The following is an 18,044-nucleotide window of genomic DNA, read 5'->3' as shown; positions in this document are numbered from 1 at the left end:
CAGGTTTACAAACGTGAATCCCTGTCTGGCAGCTCAACATACTGGTCACTAATTTCTTTTTTGTTTTTTGTGTGTTTTTGTTTTTTTTGCTTCTACCACATAATGCCATTTCTGTTCACCTCCTAAAAACGAGGTCAAGCATAGTTACTTCCAAAATAGACGTCATGTATATATATATATAGATACATCTATCTATATATATAATATATATACACATTCATACATACATATCTTTATTCATGTGATGTCAAAAAATTAAAAAAATGTACACGTTTATTACAAAATCGTAACAAAGACTGAAAAGGGTTTGTATTCCGGAACAATGTTTCTTTGTAATCTCACAACCGCCTGGTCCGGTTGTTCCCGACTACGGTTGCTGAACAGTCTGATTTGTGTTAATTGAAGCTAAGCAGAAAACGCCTCACCGGAAACAACTGATGATGGGGAACGTGGGTGATGGATCAAAGGAATGTTTCGGGGGAAAGCCAAATGAAAAGAAACAAAAAGCAAAGGTGAGCCTCCACGATGGCAACGGCGAGCCGCGCGTCCTTTCCGAACAACGAGCGTTTTTTTCCCACATTAAAAGAAAAGCAGAAAACGATTTTTGTGTTCTTTTATTACTAAATAGTGCAACAATGAACATTGCATTTTCTTTTGCCCTTGTGTATTCACATGTATTGGATTTGTCTTTGTGTCTGTCCTGTTTGTCAGCGCGGCGCTTCGGAAAACAAAACGCCGGCTGCTTTTTATACCAATGGGTGTGTGTGCTGTACTGCAACTTAGACTCCAGGCAAACACCAATGGGGCTTCCCATCACAGGAGAAAGAAAACATTGACCCTGCTCGAAATGAAATGGAGGGAGAAAGAAAATAAGAGGGGAATTAAAAACAGAATGAAAATATAGAGTTTTGTTTTTGGGCAGCACATAATTCGTAAGGCAGGGCCCCTCCCCACAGCTCTCAAGGTGGAGACCCCACCCCCCTCCCGCAGTCCTTGTCCGAACAGTTGAGGAATAAAACCAGGTTTGTGGTCGGGCAGGTCGGCTGGCTGTGTCTGCCGATCGCTCTTAGAGCTCCCGGGCGCTGATGGACTCAGCTTCAGAACGCCTGCTGGGCCGGATTGTAGTTGAAGGTGGTTGGCACGTGAGGCCGCTCCTCTAGCTTGTCGTATTCCAGGTGAAACTCCTGAGGGATGAGAGGAAAGCTCGTAGCTAAACTACAATATACCTTTGCTTAAATGATAGCACGATCTCGAACACAAATATATCACCAATTCAACCCCCCCCCGGAGCTTAACTCCACAGCTTTACCTTTGCAACCTTCCTCCAGTTATGACAATCGAAGAAGTAGTATGTTCCTCTCTCGTAAGTGTTGGTCTTTAGCGTGGGCTCCATGCCTGGTGCTCTTGTGATCCAAACCCTTTCTTCTTTATGGTACCGCCAGTCCCGGTTGAAGCTGCAATAAAGCCACAACATCATTTAGAAACCTCCCCAACCATCCGTCGAATGTGACCACACAAAAAGGACGAAGCAGCCTTGGGCTAAAAATGATCACCACAAACCGTTGCGACCTATAAAGACTGAACTTATCATTTTAGCATTAGTACGTACAGCTCCACAGCAGCAAGGAGTTGTAAGAGGTCTCCTCCGTTCATGTAGTAGAGGTAGAACAGCAGATCTTCACCGTATCGTCCCAGTTTTATTGCAGCCAGCTGTATAAAGGAGGACATTGAGGTCAAGGGTGCGTGTTATTAAGACAAGAAGTTCAACAGAAATCACCCGTAAGCAGGTAATGTGTTCTTAAGACCTCACCTTATCCCTTATGTGAATGTTGGTTAAGTACTCTGAGGGAACATGGAAGTCTTAAAAAAAGAGAAGAATGTCATTGATTACTGAAGTGGCACCATTACATTGATTGCTTAATCCACTTAACATCAACACTCACCAATGTCTTGTGGTCGACATGGAGCCGAAGCCCATGGAGATGCAAACTTGGGATATAGATTCCTAAAAGAAAAGAAATCCATGTAGTCAGCTATAAAATAATTGTAGAGAAGGAGAACGTGTCGATCACACTTACTTTATATATTGTGGCTATTAAAGTGACAGATCACCAGAAAAAAGGAAGATTATGTTATTTACTCATCCTCTTGTCATTTTAAACCTGTATGACTTTCTTCCGCAGAACACAGATGCTATTTTGAAGATTGTTGGTAATATAACAACGACGATACCCATTTACTTCTATTGTATACACAGAAAAACCAATGCAAGTCAATGAGTGCCGCCATTGTTCGGTTCCCAACATTCTTCAAAATATCTCATGGTCATAGCGGTTTAAAATGAGTGAGTAAATGATGAGTTTTTATTTTTGGTCTATTGTCTATATATTTCTTTGTAACCTTGTTTGTACTTAAGCTAAACATTTAAAAAATACAACTATTTATGCAAGCTCTGGTCCATTAATACTGACAAATACAACTTTAATTGTTAATCTAATGTTCATTTTACTAATACATTTACTGTTTAAAATCAATGTAAAAATATATCTAGTCTTGTTAAATTTAACTTTTTAATAAAAATAAACAAAATGTAGGGCCTAAATGTTATGGCACTTTTCCCCATGGTGTAGAAAATGGTGTGGAATATCGATATATGTTTCAGTGTAGAAATTCCAGTATCGTGACAACACTACTTGTGTTAAATCCCTCAAAATTTCTTAAAATTAATACTAAACTTGACGAACAAATGACTTACTCTGGAGAGTTCAGGTTGAGTCCTAGCGTTGTTAGGTCACTTCCTAAAGCTAGGTGAACCATCCCAGGGTCCGTCTCAGCTGCCCGGATGAATGTCAAGAGTCCAATCATTCCAAACTGATCCGTCACCATTCCTGAGGGAATGTTTGTTACCTTGCCTATAAAAGATTGCACGTGACATTAAATTATATGTATCCAATAGGTCTAAAAAGCTTTCAGATTAACTCTAGAATCATTTAAATACTTGCACATTCCTCATCTGACAAATCTGCTGTTTATAAAACAGAAAATATTGAATGACACACAGTAGAGTGTTGCTAGACAGGCTCACCATCGGGCAACACCTGGATTCCTTTCTTTTGCTGGTTGTTATTCTGTGCTGATGATGTCTTATCGCCAGGGAACTTAGGTCCGTCCGCACTTGAGCTGCCCTTGCCTGATGAGTTCAAGCTCTGTTGAACCAAAAAACTGTGGTAAAGCTCACAGAACTGGGACAGGACCACCTAAAGGGACAGTACCCCCAAAAACAAACATTCTGCTCTGGTTCATACAACATTAATTTACACCACATTTATACATTTCTGACATCCACATGATGTTCAAAACATGCAAGAAACTAAGTGTCAAAAAGTCAAAATGTGTTCATTGCTAGAAATAAAGTAAAACTGGCTGGAATAACATACGGGCTGTGTAAATTATAGCAAAATCTCATTTTTGGGTGAAACTTCTTTTAAGCCAAGATTTTTACAGCAAGGCTTCCCTACCCATACTTCAAAACTATAACATGTTTTTATGCAATGTCTCTCTCTGTAGCTTGTGAAACCTAAAATCCGGCAATACTGACTGATTTGCTTTCATCCGTGCTCAACGTCGGGTCTTTGTAGTTGGGCCCGGGTAGAGCTGGGAAGTCTTCGTTGTGAATGGAGAAGTCCTGCGACTGTTCGTTCGATGGCTTTGTGACCATTCCAACTGCAAGAAGATACATTAAAACAAAAGTCTGAAGGCTATCGCGGCATAACAAACATAAAACCGCTGATATTATCGAGCATTCAAGTGGATGCGAGCGTAGACATCAAGACCGGGAAGTTTTCAGTTTCAGGTAGGTAATTGGACTGTGTAAAATGAACTCTCACCATAAGGTGCCCTTCCAGCCAGCGGATTATGCAACGGTGTTGGGTTGCCGTTTCCCTCTCTCCGACTCCTGTCTGCAAGTGCTGGGAATTCTGAGAGGTCTATTCCAGTCACATTTTCGCTACCATCTGATGGCAGAAAAAAATATATTTTCACACAATTGAAATTAGGCACCTTGCTTTTTAAGTAACAGAGCACATATTCAATTTTAATTTGTTTCACCTGACTTTTTTATGGTTCTTGTACAATGCTGGGGTGCTAATTATTGTGGTAATATTTATTTAAATTTGGCATCAATGTTTTAGTTTATATTTGGCTCGGGTCAAATTTTAAAACTGTTATTTTGAGCTTAGTGTTATGTCTCTCAATTTCTGTGTGCGTGAGTAATAATACCAAAATGTACAAACGTGTGAAAATATTTGTTTGTTTTTTGTGAGTACCGTCGATGGTTAAACTCAGCATGTTAAACTTTATAAAGACACCCTAAAAACTAAAGGCAAACGCAAGTTTTTTGTTTCATTGTGTTATAGACAGTTTCATCGGACACGTCCACGCCTGACCCCCAGTTAACTTCCAGTTTGTGTTTGACTAGAGTCTTATAATATAAATATAAATATTTATATTTTATTTAATTCGTTCTTCTCGGTTTCTTTTGATTGTTATCAGAAATAATCTACGGGCACTCTATTGTTTGTGAATGTGTACCGGAAGTTAAGTTGGGGTCACAAAAGTGCGCATGCGCAGTAACGTTTGTTTATGTTGTTAATATAAAACCGTCTGTTTAAATGGATCCATTACACAGACCTTTACGCAATACATTAAACATGTCCAATGATGTGCCTGTCCACTTGAGCACTCACCTGTCCCGTTGAAGATGTTATTGGATAAGGAGTTCATTCCAAACCCCTGGCTCCGCCCCATTCCAAATCCTGACATACTACAACGACACACATGAGGATTTGACCCTTTTGTTAAGGTCAGTCTTAATCAGTCCTGATTGGCCTTATCTTGGCCTATGGTGAAAGTTAATTGAAATACAATAGTTGTGTCTGACATTATGAGAATTCGCTTTTCAAAATCTAACTTAGAAGACACATGTTCAGTGGATAAGTGTGCACAAAACGCACACACGTTTGCAGCGTAAACCATTTCAATGAAGAAATCTTCAAACGGTCGTTATTGTGGCCCTGCGGACAGCTGTACCTGTTGATGGTAAACGGCTGACGTGCTGGCTGCTGCTTGGGCATGCAGATAATGCTTGGGGAGCTGCGGTTGGGGCTGCCCAGGCCCGAGCTGCCCATACTGTTGGTCCTGCCACTCATGCCCATGCCCTGCCCTACCTGCGAGCTCATCAAGTTCCTGGAATTCATGGGCAGGATGCCCCTGTGACGCATCAAAACAAGAGTCACGACGAGCACAAAGCATCCTCATATCGTGTCATCGTGAGGAGGAGATTGCGTACCTGTTCGGCGACGGTGGCGTGTGGAGGGACATTGTTGGGACGCCTGTTGTTGGGGTGCTATGGCTCGGTAGCTGAGTGCCTTGCGTTAAACTCCGGTTCAGTTGAGGGTTGTTATTACTCATGCCCCTAATTGGGAAACCTAGTGCACCTTATAAAAAAAATCAAAACAAACATCAAATATCTGTTTAGTTTGTTTTAAGCACAATTTTCTTTTGAGAAGAGACTTTAACTTACTTTGCGGACCGTACAAACTCGCACCAAGCTGTGACAATTGACCTGACGACGACGGCGACGGCGATGTCAGCATCTGAAAATCCAGAAGAATTAGAAGGTTTTCTCTCTCTCATTGCTTATTTATCTATGAATTTTTTTATAAGTCCCAATGAGTGTAAGTGTCAACATCAACAAATAGTTCTTACGTCTTTCTCCCGGTGCGGGAACATTGGCTGGGTATACTGGTACATGCTCTCTGCATCCGGGTAGTCACTTTCGACCCCCTCCACAAACTTCTTTCTACTTGTACTGAACATTCCGTATGTCACCTGTGAAAAAGAAACCGTGTAAACGAAACTTGTGACATCTTTGCACATAAATAACAACAATAATAAAGTATAACAGTCAGGGTATTAAAACATCTTACACGTTGTAAAACCCAAGAGTGAAAAGGACTATTAAACAGCACATGGAAGATTACGTCAACACACTTTTTGTATGTTTCCACGTCTAAATCTTGCACGCATACCTGATAAACTTTAACGTAGTTTAGCAAATAAGCTTTTGCTATTGCAGCCTGAACTCATCCTGTTATGGCCATTTGTTATTAAAAAATCAGTTCGGCTTTTCAAAACATAGACTGTTTACTGCATGGTTAAAAAAATAAGCCTTCTTAAACTGACAAATGACAACACACAAAACCAGTTTAAAAGACCAGCTAAACCAAAGCAGAAACGCCAGCTACTTAAACACACTCCTATTATAAAATCACACAACCTAGAAATATTCAAACCGTTTCCTACGCGTTATTGTGTTATAAACATCCAAACCGAGTAAAATACGGAAACTAAATTGTGACAGTTCGCGAAATGTTATCAGTTAGTTTAGCTTGTTAGCATTGCCCGTTAGCGAAGTAGCGGCTAACACATATATGAACATCTTCTATTAAAATCATGTTCTGAATGACAACCAAACACATGGGGCTATTTCCCCTTCATTGAGCTAAAGTGTTGTATACTCTCGCGGATGTCTAGACATAAATAAAACATGTATTTGTCTATTTAAACCTTTAAGGCCTCCGTTTCGATTCTCTGTTTTTGTTAGCGCTCAACGCTAGTCGGCTAACTCTGGCCTCGGAACAAAAACAGAAAGCACCAAAACCATGCAAACGTGTCACTGCATTCATGCAACTGCTAAATATATTCTTGTGCATATCCGTAAAGCTCTACTTGATCATTTGGTCATGTACGTGCGACTTAAACTCTGTGGTTTAATGTGTTTTTTGGAGAAAATGAAATTGACTAACCGCATTAATTTACCCTCTCCTCGCAGATCCAAGATGGCTGTGTATCCTACAGACGTGAATGCTGGGGGAATAGCCTTTACCCTCTGACCTCTTGACCTTCAGTGTAGTTTACATTGGACACACAGGAATAAAAACTGTTCTTGACACACTATAATACTTATTTCATACTGTCTGGGCACGAGGGACGTTTTTAGGATGAAAGAGCTAGACTCATAAATGCAGATATGAGAACTGCAATAACAAATATAGTTTCCTTTTTCTCAAAGCATCATGATATTTTGTAATAACAATACTTGTAATCTGATGTTGATTAAGCAGTTAAAAATATAAATTGTGTGTTTTATAATAATAGTATATATAACTGCATATTGTGATATGATAGAGCTGAAATTCATCATCTTTTAAACTAAAGACTAAATAAGGGAGTTGTTTTATGACATGAACATCAAAACATAAATTTCCTTGTTACATTTGTTCTTAGCTTGATAGGTTGTTATATGTCCTGTTACAAGCCTCTGTAGACAGATGCCCTGCTGACACATCATAATCTGCGAAGTGATGAGATAGGCAAAATCCACATCAAAATCACTTGCATTGTATATTTCACATCTGCAGCCAATTGCATGTGATATATTCTTACCTTAGAGAAAAAAGCTCACATGTGTAAATATTATAATGGTTAAGAATGTGTATATGGGTATCTTATTATGTGCTGTGATTTAAATGTATGGAGGATTTGAATTCTAACTAACATCTGTGTAGTGCAGGATGGGGCATCAATATCTCTTTGTTTTTTTTTGAAAGAGTGGTGTACATTTGTATTTTTACATTTATTTTTCGCCTTTATTTTTTAGAGGGCAGTGAAGTCTTGTGAGGAAAGAGAGGGAGAGGGGTATGGGATTAGGAAATTAACTGGTTGAACACTATCAACAATAGTGGAAAAATATATATATTGCCTACATTACACTGTAAACATGTTATGCAGCCAGTTGCCAGTAAATTACTGTAGGTTTATATTTATCTTATTTATTGGCAACAGTTTGTTGATCATTAAACACATACTTTCTTTATCTTTACAGAAAAAAAACTATAAAATAACAGCCTCATGCAAAGCATTCTGGAAACCAAAAATCCACCTTTTCTAATTTTGGTTCCCAGAATGCTATGCATGAGGCTGTTATTATATAGTTTTTTTTCTGTAAAGATAAAGAAAGTAAGTGTTTAATGATCAATTATCTTTGAACAAGCTGTTGCAAGTAAATTATGTAAATGTAAATCTACAGTAAATTCTTGGCAAACTGTTGCCAGTAATACTGTAAGTTCTACAGAAATTCTTTACAGTGTACGTTTGATGATCCATTCAGACTTTTTCAAAATCCATCTGTGTAACTAAATACCAATTTGCCATGTGATGCTGATGGCCTCTGGTGGTTTTCTATAACTGGGTGAGTCTTATCAATGGCATGGTGCATTCAAGTGGTCTTAGTTAAGTAGAGGGTCCTGGTTAAGATAAAAGCGCATACAAAAATCCTGTATCACAAGACACCTTAAGGCTTATCACGGCCCCTGGTCAGTTCCAGAGAAATCATTTCGCCGGAATGGGGAGGAGCGTGCTGGTTGTCATCTCTGGTGCTCTCAGCGACTGGCAGGGCAGAGGTGTCAGCAGAACACAGGAGCATGAAACATCACTGCTATACCTATTGTGCATTCTCATTCCTTTTGACAATAAATCTTTAAACATCTGATGATCTCTGCAGCTTGGTAAGTTGTAGACTATTTAATAATTAATTTGGTCTTTTCTTTATTGCTTTATAACGTTCCTATTCAGTTCAACAGGCATGCTATCCTCATCTTGGTTAATTTTGTCATTATTTGTTTAACCTTGAATTTAATGATTTGATAAAACTCAAAAAACATTACTTACATATTTGATCTTTTCTATACAATGAAAGTGAAGGGTGATCACAATAAAAAAAAAGAAAAATGATCTTGTTTTTATTTTAAACAAACCACTCTGCTGCTCTTTTATGTCTCCTTTAAGAGACCACGAATGTGTATCAGGCAAGATGGGAAATGTTGTGCGTGGTGCCGTCGCCTTCGTCCCCTCCGAGCGATGTCAACGTTACTTAGTAGGAGATTTAAAAGAAATGCCCCTTGATCGAACCCTCGACCTGAGCAGCCGTCAATTACGTCGCCTCCCCATCCGAGCATCTGCTTTTAGCGAATTAGTCAAACTTTACTTGAGTGACAACCACCTCACCAACCTGCCACCAGAACTTCGAAACCTCCAAAAGCTTCAGCTCCTGGCTCTGGATTTCAACTGTTTTGAAGAGCTCCCGCTGGTTGTCTGCAATCTTATGCAGCTTAACATTCTCTACCTTGGGAATAACCAACTTTATGCACTTCCCAAGCAGATCCGGCAGCTCACTGAACTTAAAACGTTGTGGCTAGAGACTAACTGCTTTACCAAGTTCCCTCAAGTAGTCTGTGACCTTCCCAACATCAAGACCCTCCACTTGGGCTACAATCAGTTACGTAGTTTACCCGGAGAGCTCGGGCGACTGGAAGAGCTACGCAGCATCTGGTTAGCGGGGAACATGTTGAATGAGTTCCCTCCTGTGTTAATGAAGATGCATTACTTAGAGGTGATTGATGTGGACCGAAACCGTATACAATATTTTCCATCTCTTGCCCATTTGAGAGGGTTAAAGCTTGTTATCTACGACCACAATCCTTGTGTTAATGCACCTGTGGTGGCTGAAAGTGTGAGACGGGTGGGCCGGTGGGCAGACAGCTCTGATGATGATGAAGGGGAGGGTGAAGGAATGACTGACAAGGCGGGCGTGAAGGTGCAGGGGGCACTGGAAGAGAACAAATGAATATTTAGGAAAAAGACGTGAGGAACCAAAGCTCAAAAAGTTCAATAGATTTGATGTGCAAATATAGATTTTCGTGATATCGCAGAGGAACACTGGTCAAGGTGCTTGTGGAAATTACCTTGGACATTAAGTGTTCGAAACTGCTTCAATAAAGTATAGTTTTGTAGTTATAGTATATTCTTTTATGGATTTTGTTAAGTAGAATATTTTTTTTTAAAGCAAACAAATATATACGTTATTCATTTGTGGTTTAAATAGCACGCAAGTTTTTTTGTTTATGGTACATTTCCATTTAGTTGTTCTATCTAGACTCACAGCAATCTCAGTCAGGCATTTCAATATAACCAAATGTCTCTCTCTCTCTATCTCTCTCTCTCTCTCTCTCTCTCTCTCTCTCTCTCTCTCTCTCTCTCTCTCTGTCTCTCTCTCTCTCTCTCTCTCTCTCTCTCTCTCTCTCTCTCTCTTGCTCCCTTTCTCTCTCTAAAAAAATCTCTTCAGTGAGGTCGACCATTCATTGTCAGAGATAATGGTAAATTTCTAACAATGTACCCTGCTCATCAATTATGTAGAGTTTTGGGTCTCCATTTTGATGTAAGACTCTTAATAGGCTTTTATAATCCTCTGCAGCCGGCTTCTGCTCTGTAATATGTAGTCAAGCAGGTCACTGGCTTTACAAATGAAACATGAAGAACTTCACAGTTCTGGTTTATTTATATTCTCCTTATTTATATATTTGTTATCCTTATATAGACAAAAACGAACTATTTGACATTGTATTTTCAACAATCACAAAAATAATGTCCAAAATCACAAAGGAAGGATTGAACATTTTCAATAAATGTATATAAATTGCATACGTTTTTGTGTTTCTCACGAAAACGAGTTATCTCGTGCATTTCCGTGGGTGCTCAAGCCCCCAGCACCCACGGTGTCGTAACCTATATTTGTAATATAAATATTATGGGTTAAATAAAATACACAAAAATGTATATATCACATGTTAATAGTATAAATGCATTTATGATGGATAAAAAATACATACATTTTGCCAGATTAACTGTTTCCACGACGTCCCTTTTTATCGTAATTATACAAGCAAAATGACACTATATATAGTTCTTTCTGTTATATTTTGGCCATACTAAGCGAGGCGTCGCATAAGGACTTTTATTTTGAAGGGGGTAAAAGTCAATCAGCCATTTGGAAGGAAAGGGCAGATCGGTAGCGCAGCTCTGATTGAGATCGGAGCTCCATTATTCACAACTATGGGGAAGAAGACTCGCGGTGGCACTGGCAGGAGAACCATATTACAGCTGTCTCCACCCGGACCGAACCGTAGCGCTACAGGACCAGCCAGAGAGGACGGAGCTGGCTCTGGGTCAGAAGGTGAGCGAAAAACACATTACCAGATAGTAACTTGTTTTATTGGGTTTGTTCGTCGAAGGAAACTAGAAATATGGAGAAAGAACAACCATTTTAAAAAATAACACGCTTCGCTATCCATTGGGAAACGTGATGGTTTTATAAAGTCACGTTAACTCGTTTATTGTTAATGGTGACATTTAACTGATATTCATAATGTTAATAATACTTGTGTGATATTTAAAAACACAGAAGTGATGTAAAAAGGCAAAGGTAAACGTATCAAAGTTCTCCTCCTGAATTGACGTTTGTTGGCGATAGTTTAGCTTTAGCCACCGGTACCACTGAAGTCATAAACTGGCGCTGTCAGCGATTGTTGGGCTGTTCTCAGCAAACGTTAATCAAACTTATACATGTTACAGACCCCAGGTTTATATATTAAATACAACCGCCTTTTTAGTTTTGTAATGTATAAGCTACATTTCGAATTCGTGTTGGTTCGCTTTAAACAAAGCGTTAGCCTGCATGCTAACTCATGCTAACGGATATTAGCTATGGGGGGGGGACTCGTTTAAAACGATTTGAATACGTTATAAACAGCTTTCCATCTATTTTAGACGAACCTGAAGGTAACGCAGATGGACAGGGAGTCCCGAGAGAAGTGAATATAGTTATGAAGACTCCAGCTGTGAAGGCCACACGTGAGTTTGATCTGTTTGTTGTCATTGAATAAAACATAGGTTTGTAGATATTGAAGATTAATATATATATATATTGTGTATGGTACATATGTCATGATAATGTAATACATTTAGAATTATTTTATATCATTCAATATTAAGTCTTTAAAATAATGTACTGTGGAATGTGTGTAGCTTAGGCCTATGTCTGTATGTTGTCTATCTAGAGGGCCTGTCCTTGCTGGGGGCATATGAAGATAGTGAAGAAGAAGATGCAGGGGAGAGCCAAGCGACCACCGTTAAAGCAAAACACAACCAGTCAGCAGATATTGACAGCACCCTTGCCAACTTTATGGCGGTGAGTAAATTCAGTTTATGTTCGTAAATCACCTCATTAGTCAAGACAAGACAATGTCTTCTTATACTGTAGTTGAACTTAAGAATCTGCCTGTATTTTATATTGATGTGGGCTATCATATATCTTTCCCGTAGGAAATTGATGCCATTACCACACAACCCACCCAAACAAATGAATCCGAGACTGGGGCAAGTGCTCCAGCACCAACTCCTCCTCGCCCAGAACCTAAAATAGACCAGCAGACTGCTCAGAACGGGCCGACAGAAGAGTTTCAGTACAACACCCAGTATTCCCTTGCTGGAGGTGAGTTTTACTGTAGGCTTGTGTTTTAATTATCATTTTTAAAATGGAGATGTTAATGCTTGTTTGATGTTTGGGGTCGGTGTAGCTGGTTTGGAGATGGGTGACTGGCAGGAGGTGTGGGATGAAAATACAGGGTGTTACTATTACTGGAACACTCAGACCAACGAAGTGGCCTGGGAGCTCCCGCATTACCTGGCTGACCAGATGCGGAGTCTTCAGTATGCAGAGAGGTGAGATTTCAAGGAAATATAAATATTGCAGGTATTTTGTCAGTAGTCTTCCCATAAACAGGTTTCTAGTATCTCAAAAAGTGTATTGTGATCTCAAAAAGTATTCAGACACTTAAGTCAGACCCAAAAACATATGCATGTCATTGCATTTGATAACAATTTACTTGTTTAAACTTTTTGTTTTACTTTTATATTCAGCTTTCATCTCATTGTAAATATTTATCCCACAGTTCATCTGTAAACGGCAACGGTGTGGAACATCACAGCAGCGTTTGTACTGAAGAGCAGGCTGCAGCAGCAGCCCCTATATCAAAAAGGGAAACCAAAAAGAAGGCAAGATTTTTTGTCTTCAACACAACTTATACTGTAAGTGAAACAGCGTGATGTTTTCACTTTGTATCCTCTATCCACACAGGAAGTGATAGAGAGTGTTGTTGCCTTGACCAGCGATGAAGAAGAGAGGAGAGGGGTGGCAGCTACTCTCCTCGCTCCTCTCATCCCGGAGGAGGTGAAGGAGGCAGAAGAGAAATGGAGAAAGAAGGTGCTAGCCAAGGACGAGACCGTGGAGGCCCAGGATTTGGAGGGTGAAGAGACTCCATCTATGAACTCTCCGGATCTTCGAGACACCGATAGCCAAAGTAACCAGCGCAGCAGGAACCAGTCTGCCGAATCTTCAGACCGGGAGGAGGAAGCCGAAGAGGACACCATGGAACTAGAACTAGCATTAGAGAGGAAAAAAGTGAGTTGCATCTTTAAAAAGAAGTGATCGAGTAAATTAATAATGTTCTAAAGAACATGTTAGTATTAATTGTTAAAGTTTTGGTTGATGCAAGCACTTTTCCTGCTATATCTACGATCAAATTTGTGTGTGCATGTCTAGAGAAAAGAAAAATGGATACCTCGCTGACACAAGTTTTCTTCTTTTGCAGGCTGAGCTTCGTGCCCTGGAGGAAGGTGATGGCAGTGCTGGGGGTTCAAGCCCCTGTTCTGAAGCCAGTCAGGATGGGCCTCGAAATTTGCTTTCAAAAAAGAACAAATGGAAGACTTCTTTCCTTCGTGCGCCAAGTCCTGACTCGAACAGCCGGGGGTCAGACAAACCAGGATTGGACACACCTGAGCAATCAGACAATGGTAAAAATATGTTTGCTATTAAAACTTAATTTCCGTTAAACTTTAATTTTGGAGTCCATTTATCTAGAGACCTATGATCGGCACAATGTGGAAAACATGGAAGGAATCACGAAAGCTGAATTCTACTATTTAATGTCCTTGCTTGTTCTGCCTGTCTAGCCCTTTTCACACACAGCAATGCTGTTTATTGGTAAAGTCATTCAGGTAAATGTATTCAAAAAGTTGACACCCATTCCCTTGCATTCTACCGCTTGGAAGTAAAATATGTGTTATTATAACATTATTCTTCAAGAAGAAAACCATATTCAGTTAATTTCAGTTTGCTAGTGAAATATCCCTTGAAGCAATGTTTCTAGCTCACTATATTGCATTGATCAATATCTTGCTGAACCTCTTGTGTTTCAAGCACATTCCAAAACAGCTGAAAAGCAGTCAGAGGAAGAGGAAAAGGAGAAGGTCGTATGCCGAGCTCTTCAAAAGGAGGAAGAGGATCTTAAGGTACCTTGAGATGGTCAAAATAACTTTGAGACTGAACCTGCATTAAAACAGGGTCAATTTTGATTTGATCTCTTTAGGATTATCTTTAGAAATGATAATGCACTGCTATGAGTTTATTTAGATGATACTGGCTACAAAAATTACACCAATTTAAAATGATTTTGTAATCAAATGTAATGACTCTTTTAGTTTCAGATCGGAGAGCTCGCCAACACACTAACCAGCAAAATGGAGTTTTTAGGTATTGACAAAAAAACCATCTCAAACTTTCAGCTGCTGCTGCTGCAAACGGAGGTAAGAAAAAGACAACTGCTTTAACGCTAGAGAGTGTTAATTCAGTCTACATCTGTATTAAATTAAGCATCCATCTTTTACCCCTCCAGACGCGGATCGCAGACTGGCGAGAGGGCGCTCTGAATGGAAGCTACCTCCGCCGCAGGCTACAGGAAGCCGCAGAGCACATAAAACATTACGAACTTAACGCCACTCCTAAAGGCTGGTCCTGCCACTGGGACAGGTACGCGCTCCTTACCTTTCACATCCTTATCACTCCCCCCTCCCTAAAACATGTGACGATTGACCACACTGCCTCCACCACTTGACAAAAGTGTGACCGATTTGCACTTGGTTGTATTACTGGGGAGTGTTGCGAGCATGGATAAAGACAGATGCTTGTGGTAAACAATAAGGGAGCGTCTCTAAAGTACCAGCCTTACCACCAAACCGAGGCCCAAAGATATTGGGCCGCATCTTCTCCCCTCAAAATCAGTCAGAAGGGTTCATTAGCTCTTAGGAAGGTGGTTGCGCGCACGCGAGAGCTTTGAACTTTACAGGACTGCCCCAAAATGATGGGAGAAATTCCACCACGTGGAAGCAGCGTGTCACACAAGCATCAGTAAAGGAAGACGATGCCTTGCCCCCGGAGCCTGAAGGTCAGACCAATCTATTTCATTGCTTTACTGGATTTCTTTTCCTTGCACTATTGATGATTGCTAAATAAAAATGTTATTTTTCACCCTCTGTTGAAGATGCCTGCTTTAAGGCATCTAGTGGAGGGGTTTTGTCACTGTCAATGTGAGTATTGCTATGACGATTGAGACTAATTGATGATATGTTGATGTTGGTTTCAGGATGAGCTTGGAGCTTTTTTGTTTATGCAATATATTTTTGGTTTGTTTTTAAGGGAATAAGGTGGGTTCTTTATCAGTGCACCCCACTATAATCTGGCTCTTCCTCTGGGCTCCCAATGAAGCCTAGTTCAACAATCCCTTTTTAGGGAACTAGAGCCCCCTTCCCTTTAACTCTCCAGGGGTCTCTTGACCTTGAAATCAGTCGAAGGGAAAGTTGCTAAGATGTGTCTGTGTGTTTGTTTCTCCACCTCTAGAGACCACAGGCGGTACTTCTATGTGAACGAGCGGTCCGGTGCCTCCCAGTGGGAGTTCCCAGTCGGGGAGGAAGAAGAATCCAAACCACCCTTGCCCCCCACAGCGGTTTCTGAAGACCCCAGCCAACTGTCTGCAGACGCAACTGGCGGTAATGCAGGTGGGTCTCTTGATGAGTAGGGAAAAACTGTTCACCCAGAAATACATTTTTCTGATCTCAACATTTTTTTAAACAGGAACTTCCTTGGGAGACATGTCATCTTATTGGTCAGTTCCCCACCCGCCCCAGCCACCACTCCCTCCGCTTCCTCCAGAGGACCCACCCCCTCCACCAACAGAACAACCCCCACCACCCCCTCCGCCACCTGAATCTCCTCCTCCACCCCCTCCACCTCCCCTCAGTGATGATGGGGAGATCGAGGAAGTGGAGATGGAGGATGAGGAGTCAGAACCACCAGCTCCCGGGACAGAAGAATTTAAGGTAACTTTCTCGGGACTTGCAAAACAAAGTTTAAGTTTTGCTTTGCACTAAATCATGTTTTGTTGTCTTTTTATTAGGCAGCCGAAGCGGCAGCATTTTTGGCTAGAGGTCAGAAACGTAAAGCCACAGGCTCAAGCACACTCCCTAAATCAGTAACCATCGGAAGCAGCCCTATTCTCTACACTCACCCCACTGCCACAGCTGGTATTAATAACCACTTGCACTTGCATGCATGAACAGTTTAGTTTTAAAGATAAACATTGAGCTTATGTTCCTTTCATTCGTTTTTAGTTCCAGTTCTGGTTGGAAATGCTTACTGGGGGATGACTACTGCTGTTGCACCTCCTCTACCTACAGAGATCATAACTCCGCCAATGCCTGTCCTGCCTGTCCTTCCTTTCCAACCACCCCCTCCTACACCTCAACTCCCAAGCACATTGGAGCCAGGCAAAGTGCCTACAGACAAAGCAAAGAAGCCGAAGAAAGATAAGGTGGGAAATGCGTAATTGCTTTTGGTTTTGTTTATCTGCTGCCTTAAGTATTTTTTTTTCAGTTCTCTTGTGTATTCCAGTTACTTAAATAAGCATGGGAATTTCTTTGAAAATGCTATCCTTTTATTATTGTAAAGACAAGCAAGAAAAGTAAGACGAAAATGCCGTCCCTGGTGAAAAAGTGGCAGAGCATTCAGAAGGAGCTAGATGAAGAAGAGAAGTCGAGCTCCAGTGATGAAGATCGAGAGCAGATGAATAACCGACGTATCGAAGAATGGAAACATCAACAGTTCACAACGTAAGCATTTTAAAAAAAAAATATGGCAATTGCATAATACATTCGCTTTTTTGCCAACTTCATTTTTCTGTCTTTGTAGTATAAAGTTGAGCAATTCGAAGTTCAGTTTTATTTGTGTAATGTTTTTTTACTAAAAGCTACTTTAAACATTTGTGTGGATTCTGTTGCAACAGTGCACGTTTTGAAAGTGCCATACAAATAAAACTGAACTAAAATGATTACATTAAGATAAAATTCTGACTTAGACAAATATTTTTGTCTTTATTTAAAGGGGGAAGGCTCAGAACAATGCTAACTTTGAAGCACTGCCTGATGACTGGAGAGATAGACTGCTAAAGAAGAGAAAGATGATGCCGAGTTAATACATCACTGTTGGAAACACTAAACATGAGCCTCCATCAGGATGGACTGCATTGTATTTTGCCGTTTTGTGCAGGTTACTAAGCTTCAGTATGGACTGAACAAATGTGAATGTCTTCTTTTTATATAAGCACATTGGCTTGTCAGAGCCTGAACTGCGTCTGTTTCATTCAAATGCATCATCTTGTAAATAGAAGTATACCTTTGGTTATTGGTCATTGTATAATGACTACATTACCAGCCTTGTTTTTTTTATAAAAAGATGAAACCTGAATCTAGTCCCCATATGTACAGATTTTTTGTTTTTGGTTCATTCCAACCATGAAACATGTTGCACGGGTTGTCAATGAAATTAAAAGGAAATTATTATTGAATATTAAAGGACTTTTCCATCTCTCCAATTTTTAACATTTGTTGGCTTTTGTGATGCGTTAAGGGTGCAAGTATCAGTTGTTCGTTAAGCAACCGTGCACTTTTAATAAATAAAATATAACACGGAGTTCTGTGTATACAGCTAACCATATATCAATTGTTTCATTGATATAATTTTACCAATAACTGATCTTTAATTGATATCAATCTTGTAAACAACAGTTTCATGCTTCCAAAAGCAAGGTCATTGTGGTAACTCCATTGCACTAAATATTACACATCATTGTGGGAAAGCTATACTACAAGTGAAAACGTGTGGTGGTGAAAGTTCTTTATGAATGTGCCAACTGTTT

The 18,044-nt window shown here is 40.1% G+C and overlaps 3 protein-coding genes across 6 annotated transcripts; 2 read left to right on the top strand and 1 right to left on the bottom strand.

Moving 5' to 3' along the window:
* Nucleotides 1–88: 88 nt before the first annotated feature.
* Nucleotides 89–6,969, bottom strand: cnot2 (CCR4-NOT transcription complex, subunit 2). Of its 4 annotated transcripts, none has more exons than XM_079449922.1 (15): nt 6,867–6,951; nt 5,767–5,889; nt 5,582–5,654; nt 5,348–5,495; nt 5,089–5,268; nt 4,746–4,822; nt 3,888–4,013; nt 3,599–3,723; nt 3,086–3,206; nt 2,756–2,912; nt 1,944–2,005; nt 1,811–1,860; nt 1,610–1,710; nt 1,310–1,454; nt 89–1,184 (listed from the first exon to the last, which is right to left on the bottom strand). In XM_079449922.1, exons 2-15 carry the CDS (start codon nt 5,875–5,877, stop codon nt 1,098–1,100), a joined length of 1,563 nt encoding a protein of 520 aa, XP_079306048.1. In that variant the 5' UTR covers nt 5,878–5,889; nt 6,867–6,951; the 3' UTR covers nt 89–1,097. The 4 variants fall into 4 exon arrangements, with proteins under 4 accessions (XP_079306048.1, XP_079306047.1, XP_079306049.1 ...); XM_079449921.1 differs by having other exon boundaries at nt 219–1,184; nt 3,086–3,257; nt 6,867–6,969; XM_079449923.1 differs by lacking the exon at nt 6,867–6,951 and adding an exon at nt 5,988–6,099 and having other exon boundaries at nt 219–1,184; nt 3,086–3,257.
* A 1,963-nt stretch (nt 6,970–8,932) lies between these two features.
* Nucleotides 8,933–9,745, top strand: lrrc10 (leucine rich repeat containing 10; the record flags this gene model as incomplete). The annotated part of the gene is made up of 1 exon (XM_079450876.1): nt 8,933–9,745. One exon carries the CDS (start codon nt 8,933–8,935, stop codon nt 9,743–9,745), a length of 813 nt encoding a protein of 270 aa, XP_079307002.1.
* Nucleotides 9,746–10,883: 1,138 nt separating this feature from the next.
* Nucleotides 10,884–17,715, top strand: fnbp4 (formin binding protein 4). Its single transcript, XM_079449863.1, has 17 exons — nt 10,884–11,131; nt 11,725–11,808; nt 12,015–12,145; nt 12,280–12,448; nt 12,534–12,678; nt 12,909–13,011; nt 13,094–13,417; nt 13,608–13,809; nt 14,216–14,307; nt 14,497–14,601; nt 14,691–14,824; nt 15,692–15,849; nt 15,926–16,170; nt 16,248–16,374; nt 16,462–16,661; nt 16,799–16,959; nt 17,231–17,715. The coding sequence occupies exons 1-17, from the start codon at nt 11,011–11,013 to the stop codon at nt 17,319–17,321; spliced, it is 2,592 nt and encodes an 863-aa protein (XP_079305989.1). The 5' UTR covers nt 10,884–11,010; the 3' UTR covers nt 17,322–17,715.
* The last annotated feature ends 329 nt before the right edge of the window (nt 17,716–18,044 follow it).

Source organism: Barbatula barbatula (assembly GCF_947034865.1).
Source record: "Barbatula barbatula genome assembly, chromosome: 25".
Taxonomy (NCBI): domain Eukaryota; kingdom Metazoa; phylum Chordata; class Actinopteri; order Cypriniformes; family Nemacheilidae; genus Barbatula; species Barbatula barbatula.
Note: the sequence above shows the minus strand (reverse complement) of the source record. Positions and strands in the feature narration are given on the sequence as shown.

Coding starts and splice junctions, on each gene's coding strand:
- cnot2 (XM_079449921.1), bottom strand. CDS start 5,877: ATGTTCAGTACAAGTAGAAAGAAGTTTGTGGAGGGGGTCGAAAGTGAC. Junction 5,496..5,581: donor GAGTTTGTACGGTCCGCAAA/GTAAGTTAAAGT, acceptor TTTTTTTATAAG/GTGCACTAGGTTTCCCAATT. Junction 2,913..3,085: donor AATCCAGGTGTTGCCCGATG/GTGAGCCTGTCT, acceptor AATCTTTTATAG/GCAAGGTAACAAACATTCCC.
- fnbp4 (XM_079449863.1), top strand. CDS start 11,011: ATGGGGAAGAAGACTCGCGGTGGCACTGGCAGGAGAACCATATTACAG. Junction 11,132..11,724: donor AGCTGGCTCTGGGTCAGAAG/GTGAGCGAAAAA, acceptor CATCTATTTTAG/ACGAACCTGAAGGTAACGCA. Junction 12,449..12,533: donor CCAGTATTCCCTTGCTGGAG/GTGAGTTTTACT, acceptor GGGTCGGTGTAG/CTGGTTTGGAGATGGGTGAC.